Source organism: Limulus polyphemus, unplaced genomic scaffold, assembly GCF_000517525.1.
Source record: "Limulus polyphemus unplaced genomic scaffold, Limulus_polyphemus-2.1.2 Scaffold3164, whole genome shotgun sequence".
Taxonomy (NCBI): Eukaryota; Metazoa; Arthropoda; class Merostomata; order Xiphosura; family Limulidae; genus Limulus; species Limulus polyphemus.
The window spans coordinates 107,729-118,129 of record NW_013668774.1 but is presented as its reverse complement, the minus strand read 5'-3'; the positions used below and the strand labels follow the sequence as shown (position 1 = coordinate 118,129).

The window sequence follows — 10,401 nt, the reverse complement described above, 5'->3', positions numbered from 1 at the left end:
CAAACAAATTATGTAACTTTATTAGCTCCAGGAGACTACGTTTCGTTGGATATATTTAACCAGCGGGGAACAAAGTGTGGGTAAGATATGACGTGCGTTTCACGTAAGAGAGAAATGGTTGTGATAACAAGCAAAATCGATGAACGAAGTCACTGAATTTCTCTACACATACATAGATACTTTCTTCTTTACATTTTTTTCCTCGAAACCTGCTTAAAGAAGGTCGGTCGTGACTCAGTGGTTAGAGTGCCGTACTGTGAATTCGAGGGTTCTTAAATCGCATCCCGTTTCTGCAAAAGGGCGCTCCGCATTTTGGTGCCACAAATGTTTTATAAAAATGGCGGTCAAATCCCTCTATTCTATTATAGTGCCCCCCAGTGGCACAGCGGTATGTCTGCGGACTTACAACGCTAGCATCCTGGTTTCGTCACCCGTGTTGGGCAGAGCACGGATAGCACATTGTGTAGCTTTGTGCTTAATTACAAACAAACAAATCTATTATAGTAGCTCATCAATTGTTGGTGGACGCTGTTTACTAACTGCCTTCCCTCTAGTCTGTCAGTTCAAAATTTGGGACGTTAGTACAAACAGCCCTTGAATAACCTCGCGCAAATACAGAAAACAAACAAACTGATTATCTGACAATTAATGATCAGCGATTCAAGGACATTATTCGTTACTACAGATTGTCTGAGAGTATAATACAAGTGTGTAAACTATAATAGTTTCTTGTGGTCTCTCCCAATAGGTAATTATGGAAATATGATGATTCCTAGTTGAAGCGTTTGGTAGTCATAACGCATTACTATGGAAATATGATGATTCCTAGTTGAAGCGTTTGGTAGTTATAACGCATTACTATGGAAATATGATAATTCCTAGTTAAAGCGTTTGGTAGTTATAACGCATTACTATGGAAATATGATGATTCCTAGTTGAAGCGTTTGGTAGTCATAACGCATTACTATGGAAATATGATGATTCCTAGTTGAAGCGTTTGGTAGTCATAACGCATTACTATGGAAATATGATGATTCCTAGTTGAAGCGTTTGGTAGTCATAACGCATTGCTGTGGAAATATGATTATTCCTAGTTGAAGCGTTTGGTAGTCATAACGCGTTATTATGGAAATATAATGTTGTCTGTTTAAAGTGTTTGTTAGTCATAACACGCTATTACTGAAATATAATGCTTTCTGACTGAAGTGACGTTTTTCATAATGCGTTATTAATAAAATATAATGCTTTCCAGTCATTATTCAAAATGTCTCTCTCTCTGTAGAGATTTTCTATACAAGTCATAGAAAGCGGGCTTTTACAGGATTATACATACGTACTAAAACTATATGGAAGCTAATTTGCTACTACTAGGAAAAGAAGAATGGAAAATCAGTCAGCAGAATGTACGTTAACGTCAAATGTCGATCATATTTAGCCTTCACTGAATACACGTATCATTAGTACAAAGAGAAGATGTGAATATAATGTTATTGTTTGTTATTTTTGCGATTGAAGTTAAGTCATAACATTATTACAAATTGGAGATAATTTAGCTTTTTTTTTGTTGCTTCTCGTCAAGCTTTCTGAGACGTTAAAAACCAAGGTTTTAAAACAATAGTCAACTCGTTTCAGTTACATTTAACATAATGTATATTGTTTAACTTAATTTTTCCGAGTACAACCTCTTTCCATACGTATAGGTAGATATTTCCGAGTACAACCACTTTCCATACGTATAGATAGATTTTTCCGAGTACCAACAATTTGCATACGTATAGATAGATTTTCCGAGTACAAACACTTTCCATACGTATAGATAGATATTTCCGAGTACAAACACTTTCCATACGTATAGATAGATTTTCCGAGTACAAACACTTTCCATACGTATACATAGATTTTTCCGAGTACAAACACTTTCCATACGTATAGATAGATTTTTCCGAGTACAACTGACAAGTTACCTCTCGGTTTGAATTTTCACTGCAAAGAATATAAATGAGGAAATATGTGAAGTAATTGTTTTAAAATATATTGTTTATGTAATCCTTTACTTTGCATAATAATATTTAGAGGGAGCATTCCTACTGCAGTTTCTAGTTTCAATCTCGTAAAGAGAAGAGTGAACTTCCAAAGTTATCACTCATAGTTATCCAATCACTGTGCTCGTGTTTAGGTCTGATAAAATTATGTGTCTGTCATTCATTCTGTAATAACAAGGTATTTGTGGATTATTTTTCCGAACAAGAAAGACATCTAAAATACTATGTTTTAGTACTTTCCAGCAAGTTTCAACCAGTTCCCTTAGAGATATTGACTCGGATATATTATTGTTGTCATGGAAACAGAGTCCGCGCAATCGTCATACGTAACTTAGCTCATTGTGAGGGGACTCTTCAGTATAATAGACCACACATCTGCAGGTGTAGCACATCATCTTGAAACTTCCGTTTCAATAGGGTTTTTTTACAAAGAAAACGCATTGTAAGTACATCTAAATTCTACTCTTGACTGTAATTATTAAACTATTTAAAAATGAATCGTAAAAAAAAAAACCTCCTGGAACATATTTTTTAAGCCTAATCTTTTGAATCTGTCTCTGTATATTCTTGACATTTGTGTTTCCGTTTTCGTCAAAAAGTAACGCGCTCAAACTATTAAGGTTAGCAGTAATGGATAAACATATACATACATGTTAGTGTGTTAGTTTGTAGTGCCACAGAATGTAGGCCAACCAGGACTACAACATTAAATATTCAGATCAACATCACATGGAAATTTAAAGAGGTAGGTTTACTTAGGAGCTTTAATATCTATCGATCTGTAAACAGAAGTATAAGTCCGCTAGTAAAAGCCTGCACCTATCACTGACATTGAAACGCGCACACCGACTCACTACTCATCCATACACACGCACTCGTGAATTGGTGTAGATTCAAAGTATCTGTGTCAAGTTGTTCTTCGGTAACATAATTTGAAAACAATTTTATAATTTTCAATCAGGATTGTTTTCGTCAGGTTTTGAATGTCCACAAAAATTACCATAAACATTGACTACAGTTTGACAGACGTATTTAGTCACTGGAAATCAATAGGTAACTGACACTTGTACAGACAACGCTCCTAAAGGCTGGATAATTGAACGAAATATTCGATGATAAAAAGATTCAGTGCATTGCCCAATCTTTCAGCTTCAGCCTTTGAAACATCCAAATAATATTTGATTTATCAAGAGGACGTCCAAGAAATTCGCTTTTCTATTTGTTATAATGTCCTCTTTTTATAATTCAACAAAAAATACAGACCGTGTCTTCTATTCACTAAAATCTGGACTCACAATTGCATAGAAAGGCTGACCATGTAAAATTTTGAAGACGCTTAAATGTTGTTTACCAGCCCCGATGTTGTCCAATTGTCCCCCATTTAGGAAGGGCGTTTACACAAATAATAGTGAACAAATTAGTTAGCGTATTAAATGGTAAGAAAGGCAGCACACAAATACAAAGGCGGGAGAAGTTTCTAAATGTTCTATTGGTAAAATGGCCGACGTAATGTATATCATTTTACATAATAAAGTAATAATAGAAATCACTTTACTGTTGACAGATCTGAAGGATATCAATTTTCTGTTTTCTTTCCTATAAGATCTTTAACATCAAGTTTATAAGGCAGCTGCCTTTCCAAAACATTCAAAACGTTACACTTAGAAACATGTAACCATAGTAATTAAGGAAAACGTTTGTTAGTGTTTAGTGTGAAAATCTGTCACAGTGCCCTCTACCTTGTAAAAAACACATTTACCGGTAGGGTCTTTATCGTACAGTTATTATCAGATCCTAGCATAACGGTTATAGTTAAAATATTAGAAGGAAGTGAAATAACAAGCAAACAATGTAACAATATCCATGGATAACCATTGGGTATGATTGTATGCGTGGATGAACGTACTTAAACACACAACAACACGTGTTTATTAATTATGTCAGTAGCTCAGTATTAAACCTCAAAGTGCTCGTCTAACGAAGTGACTAGTAATTAATTACCAATATACTACTAGCATGCAGAAATGGCGAACAGAGTTCGATCTTCGTTAGGACTAACTCAAACATAAGCTCTTTAAGATTATATATATATATATATATATACACACACCGAAAGACATAAATCAAGAACCCGATTTCAAAAGAAAAGTGTGTTTGTTCTTTTAAGATTGAATATCTTAGTTGGAAAGTGATTGGTTCCTGAAAGTGTACAGTATTTATTAGACATAATAACCGTAAGTAAATATTATTAATTAAAGTTACAAAGAAAGAATCGAAGTTGGCTCGCCGTTTCGGTAGCTCAGTATTAAACATTATAATACACACCTCTCTAAGGGACTACTAGTAGTAATTATCGATGTACTACTAGTTTGCCGAAATGGCGACCGAAGTTCGATCTTCTTTAGGAAAGTAATTGGTTCTTTAGAAATGATAACATAATTAAATATTTTGCGCTATATGACAGAAGCGCCTGAAATGTTTTCAGTTGACGTCAGATAAGGATGACGTTTCCAGAACAGACAGAACCATCTGAAAAACCGAAAACTGGGTTCACAGGTATGTAGGCTTAACTAGTAAACATAAGATTCTTTTACCAATAAAGTGGTTCTTCAAGTCGTTGCAGGGAGCTTTGTTTTACCTAGAATATGACTTTACTTCTGGTGAGATATCCTGGTGTTAATATAACCTTGCTTAAAATCAACGATACCGTGTTCATTGACACAACTGTTTTTTTTTGTTGTTTTTTTTTGTGCACATCATGAGGTTGTTTTTGTAGTGGACACGAGTCGTGGTGGGGTTACTGTTGTGGCACGAGTTACGAAGTCGCTTTTTTATTGTTTTGCGAATCATAAGATCGCTGTTGTACTGTAATGCCAGTCTTGAGGTTGTTGTTGCTTTGTGGCGTGAATCATAAGATCGCTGTTGTACTGTAATGCCAGTCTTGAGGTTGTTGTTGCATTGTGGCGTGAATCATGAGATCGCTGTTCTAATTAAAACTTAATTCTTCTGAGGGTTTGTTTGTTGCTGCGTGAGAGATATCTCTGCATAACCCTCCCTAATTGTGAACTATAAGTAACTATTCAGCACTAACTCTTAATGTACTTTTGTCTGACGAAATAAAGGGATTTGACAGTCACCCTTATTGCGCACCCACGGTTCCAAACGGTGTAGAATATTGTTTGCGGGAATAGGACGCGAACCAAGACTCCTCTGATTCTCAATTTAGGCCGTGCCATTTTCCTTCTTCTGAGAGAATTGAAGTAGATAAATTTGTTTGCTTTATGTTTTGTTATAATCGGCATGGTTTTGGATTTAACATGGGAATATCACACGATGGTGGCATCATTGCTTTGTCCCCTGGTGTCACAAAGATAAATCTGCAGACTTATAACACTAGGAACTGGGTTACGGTACCCGTGATGGGCACAACACCGATGGCCCATTGTGTAGCTTCAAAGAAACAAACACCCCTAAGTAAAAAATAAACGAACCTAAAAAAATTAATTATTGCCTCTCAGCAAGGGGGTGTTTCTAGCGTGTCAGAGTAACGTCATAACTTTGTTGCCCTTATTGTTCTAGACACAACCTTGCTTTTATATCTCCTACTTTTTTAGCAACCTCTACCTGTTCATTTTCATGGTACCGTAAATCATCTGGCTGTATCACCCATCTCAGGAATTTTGAAACCCAACAAGAACGTTTTTTTTTTTTCAAGTGATTAAGAGCAATTTCAAATTTATGTTTCTTCGATATTATAAAAAAATACAATTTTTAAAACTACAAAATCTTCTGAATTGCATTCATTTTTTTTCAATTTCACAGAAAGTAAAATCATAAGTCTTTCAATGTGATTAAATTCTAATGATTAATAATTAACACTTCCAACTATATTATTGTTTGTAAAACACACAATCAAAGAAATTAAGATTTGACTAATTATTGAAAATCAAGTTAACCGAGCCCAAATTTTAATATCCTCCTTCTCTTCTATCGATTCCAAATATGGGACGGATACGTGCAGACAGCTCTTTTATTTAGATTTATGCGAAAGTTCTAAAAATATTTACTTAGTTTAAGAGGATATGTTTTGCTTGTTAGTTTCATTCACATAGAGCTCGGATTAGCCCTGTGGTAGAGTTCTGGGTGGAAATTGACCCTGTGATAGAGCTCTGGGCGCGGGTTAGCTTTGGATTTAGGAACTGGCGAACTGGATTCGAATCCGTACGATACCTCAAAATATGCCCCACACTTTAATTAAGCTGTGGATGCTTAGTGTGGATGGTTGGTGGCAGAGCGCTGTTGACTGGCTGCCTTCCTTCTGATCCAAGCCTAGCATGGCCAAGTGGTTAGGGCACTCGACTCGCAATCTACGGGTCGCGGGTTCGAATCACCCTCCAACCACACATGCTCTCCCTTTTAGCCGTGGGAGTGTTACAATGTGATGGTTATTCCCACTCTTCGTTGGTAAAAGAGTAGCCCAAGGGTTGGCGGTGGGTGTTGATGACTAGCTGCCTTCCCTCTAGTCTTTCATTGCTAAATTAGGGACGGCTAGCGCAGATAGCCCTCGTGTAGCTTTGCGCGAAATTCAAAACAAACCAAACCTTCTGATCTGTAGTTGAAAATTGGGGATGGTGGCAAATAGCATAAGTAACTTTGCCATAAAACACAAAAATACAAATACGGATTTATTTATGTTAAATGAATGATATGGTTATTTTTTGTGCGCAAGATACTTTAATTGCTATTTATTGATTTTTTTTCGGTTTCGTCATACCCCGGGGAATATTACAATTGTAAATACAAAAAGTAAATAAGTCTTAGATAATACAAATTCGTAACAGTAACTGTAATGACTATCTAAAAGCGTCAGTAAGATATTACTGCCTCCATTGTTTACGGTTTAGCTTCAACTGAGTTAGTTTGCTAACACTTGGTCAGCTCAGCTTTTTTATTTTCCCAAAAGGAAGTCCCTCGTCGGATATACAAACTAGATTAAAATATTTTAATAGAAAATTAGTTATTCAATTAACACGGGAGGATGATAAAAGAGAAAAATAAGAGGAGCAAGTAATCATTCTTGTTATAAGAACAAGTATGATAATTTTCCACAAGTGCTAAAGGATGGCTTTTATCATATAATAAGAGGACTAGTGAACGTTTAAAATTTAATCTGACAAGCGGTAAAATTGTGTTTTAAAAAAAGTAAGAGATAATATAGATTTTGCCGTTATAAAGGCCAATAAAGGCTGTTATTGTAATTTATTAATTAATAATTTATTAATGTATTTATTGTAATTATCCCCAGAAGACAGTTACCACTGATTCATCAAGAACATTACAAACTAAAATACAACTGTACTAAAGGTAGGTTTGTTTGTTTTGAATTTCGCGCAAAGCTACACGAGGGCTATCTACGCTAGCGTCCCTAATTTAGCAGTGTAAGACTAGAGGGAAGGCAGCTAGTCATCACCAACCCTTGAGCTACTCTTTTACTAACGAATGGTGGGACTACCCAGCACATTATATCGCTCTCACGGCTGAAAGAGAGAGCATGTTTGGTCGGACTGGGATTTGAACCCGCGACCCGTAAATTGCAAGTCGAGCGCCCTAACCACCTGGCCATGCCGGGCACTAAAGGTAGGTTTGTTTTTAATTATGCACAAAGCTACACAAGGGCTATCTGTGCTCTGCCCACCACGGGTATCGAAACCCGGTTTCTAGCGTCGTAAGTCCGCAGACATACCGCTGTGCCACTGGGGGTCCTAAAGGTAGGAAAAGGACATTGAACCAAATCTTACTCGACTTCAAGGAATAAAATATATTAAATGATTCCTTTTACTTTTTTTAAGGTGAAGCGATTCCAAGAGATGAAACTTAGTTGAATGGACGACAACTACCTGTTGTAGAAACATAAGCGTAGAGGAAGACGTTTTGAAAGTCTTCCGCCTTTTGTTTTCGGAAGACTTTCGAAACGTACGTCCTCTACAATTGTATTTCTGCAACAGGCAGTTGCCGTCCCTTCAGCTACGTCATGAATACTCTGCCTAAATAATCTATCAGAGAATACTAAGAGACTTTATATTTACGCCATGAGATATATATACAAGACATAACACTTAGACCACTTGTATCTTAATAACCAGAGGAATCTTCCATTGTTAGTTGGCTGAATTTTTAGCCTGTGTTTTTGAACGTTATGCATTTCAAGTAGAGAGAGCTATAAAAAAACACTGTTTTGTTTAATTATCAAATACATTCAATCATCAAAACTGTTTGGTTATATCTGGTGTGACTTTGTTCAGACAGTTAATGAATCCATTGATTGTACTTTTTTCTACCTGCAAAGAACTAAATGTCCAAGAACACTATTTAGGATAAATGTCCAAGAACCCTATTTAGGATACATATCCAATAACCCTATTTAGGATAAATGTCCAAGAACCTTATTTAGGGTACATATCCAATAACCCTATTTAGGATAAATGTCCAAGAACCCTTTTTAGTATAAATGTTCAAGAACCCTATTTAGGATAAATGTCCAAGAACCCTATTTAGTATAAATATCCAAGAACCCTATTTAGGATAAATGTCCAAGAACCCTGTTTAGTATAAATATCCAAGAACCCTATTTAGGATACATATCCAATAACCCTATTTAGGATAAATGTCCAAGAACCCTATTTAGGATACATATCCAATAACCCTATTTAGGATAAATGTCCAAGAACCCTGTTTAGTATAAATATCCAAGAACCCTATTTAGGATAAATGTCCAAGAACCCTATTTAGTATAAATAGCTAAGAACCCTATTTAGTATAAATATCCAAGAACCCTATTTAGGATAAATGTCCAAGAACCCTATTTAGTATAAATATCCAAGAACCCTATTTAGGATAAATGTCCAAGATCCCTATTTAGGATAAATGTCCAAGAACCCTTTTTAGTATAAATGTTCAAGAACCCTATTTAGGATAAATGTCCAAGAACCCTTTTTAGTATAAATATCCAAGAACCCTATTCTGGATAAATGCCTAAGAACCCTATTTTCTTTCGATGTTTTAAAATATATGTTTATTTTTGTAACCACACAAACTGTATTCCAATATAATGATCAAGGTGAGGAAAATTTAAAATAAGTAGTCCTTTACTGTTCATTCTGGTTAATAATGTAATGAACATGGTTGGTTACAAAGTCAAGAGTTCGATTAACTTAAGAGCTTGTTTTTTATATCAGATATGATGCTAATACTTTTATTGGATTTGTTCTGGATGAATGAGTGAACAGTTTTTAACATTTCTAAATTAATTACACTCGAACTTTGAATGAGAAAGAAGTAGAAGTGTGTTTTATAAAGGTTATGTTTAAAAACAAAACAGTTAAAAATGTTTTCAAAACAAAAGTATTTAGAAAACCTCACACTGATCTTTATTTGAACTGGACTTCGGCTCATCACAAGTCTCAAAAAGTTAGGTTATAAAATCCTTACTAGCCAAAGCTTAAGTTCTTTGTAATGGAAAAAAAAAAGTTGTATGAGGAAATAGATTATTTGGAAAGCACATTGGTGGAAAAGAATTATTTCCTGCTAATATTGTTAGATAGCTTAGTTTCCTGTACTTGTTCTATCAGTCACGATAACGAAACCTGTTCATCAAGATGTAGAAAAAGTGTATAAAGTTTTCATCTCGAATAATTTTTTTCTTTTTTTTACTGGGAAGAAAGTTCAATTCCATTTTTCGAGAAGCTAATTAAACCAGCTATATAATGATATAAACTGGTTATGCTGTTGTGTAATGTACCGGATGATATAAACGGGCTGTAAAGTTGTTTAATGAATCAGATGATACAATCGGGTTGTAATGTCGTGTAATGTGCCAGATGATATAAACGGGTTGTACTGTTGTGAAATGTAGATGATCATATAAATGGGTTGTACTATTGGGCAATGTACCAGGTGATATAAACGGGTTGTAATGTCGTGTCAGATTCCGGATGATATAAACGGGTTGTAATGTTGTATAATGTACCGGATGATATAAACGGGTTGTAATGTTGTGTAATGTACCGGGTGATATAAACGGGTTATAATGTCGTGTCAGATTACGGATGATATAAACGGGTTGTACTGTTGTGAAATGTAAATGATCATATAAATGGGTTGTACTATTGGGCAATGTACCAGGTGATATAAACGGGTTGTAATGTCGTGTCAGATTCCGGATGATATAAACGGGTTGTAATGTTGTATAATGTACCGGATGATATAAACGGGTTGTAATGTTGTGTAATGTACCGGATGATATAAACGGGTTGTAATGTTGTGTAATGAACCGGATGATGTAAACGGGTTGTAATGTTGT

The 10,401-nt window shown here is 35.4% G+C and overlaps 1 protein-coding gene across 1 annotated transcript in view; it reads left to right on the top strand.

Annotated features, from left to right (window-relative positions):
- The first annotated feature begins 2,393 nt into the window (after nucleotides 1-2,393).
- The window catches only part of LOC106468789 (band 7 protein AGAP004871-like), a 67,166-nt gene continuing 59,158 nt past the window's right edge, over nucleotides 2,394-10,401 (top strand). Inside the window, exons 1-2 of the mRNA XM_022397151.1 lie at nucleotides 2,394-2,484; nucleotides 4,528-4,598. Coding sequence (XP_022252859.1) covers nucleotides 4,544-4,598 — 55 coding nt within the window. The 5' untranslated portion in view covers nucleotides 2,394-2,484; nucleotides 4,528-4,543. The remainder of the gene's footprint in view (nucleotides 2,485-4,527; nucleotides 4,599-10,401) is intronic.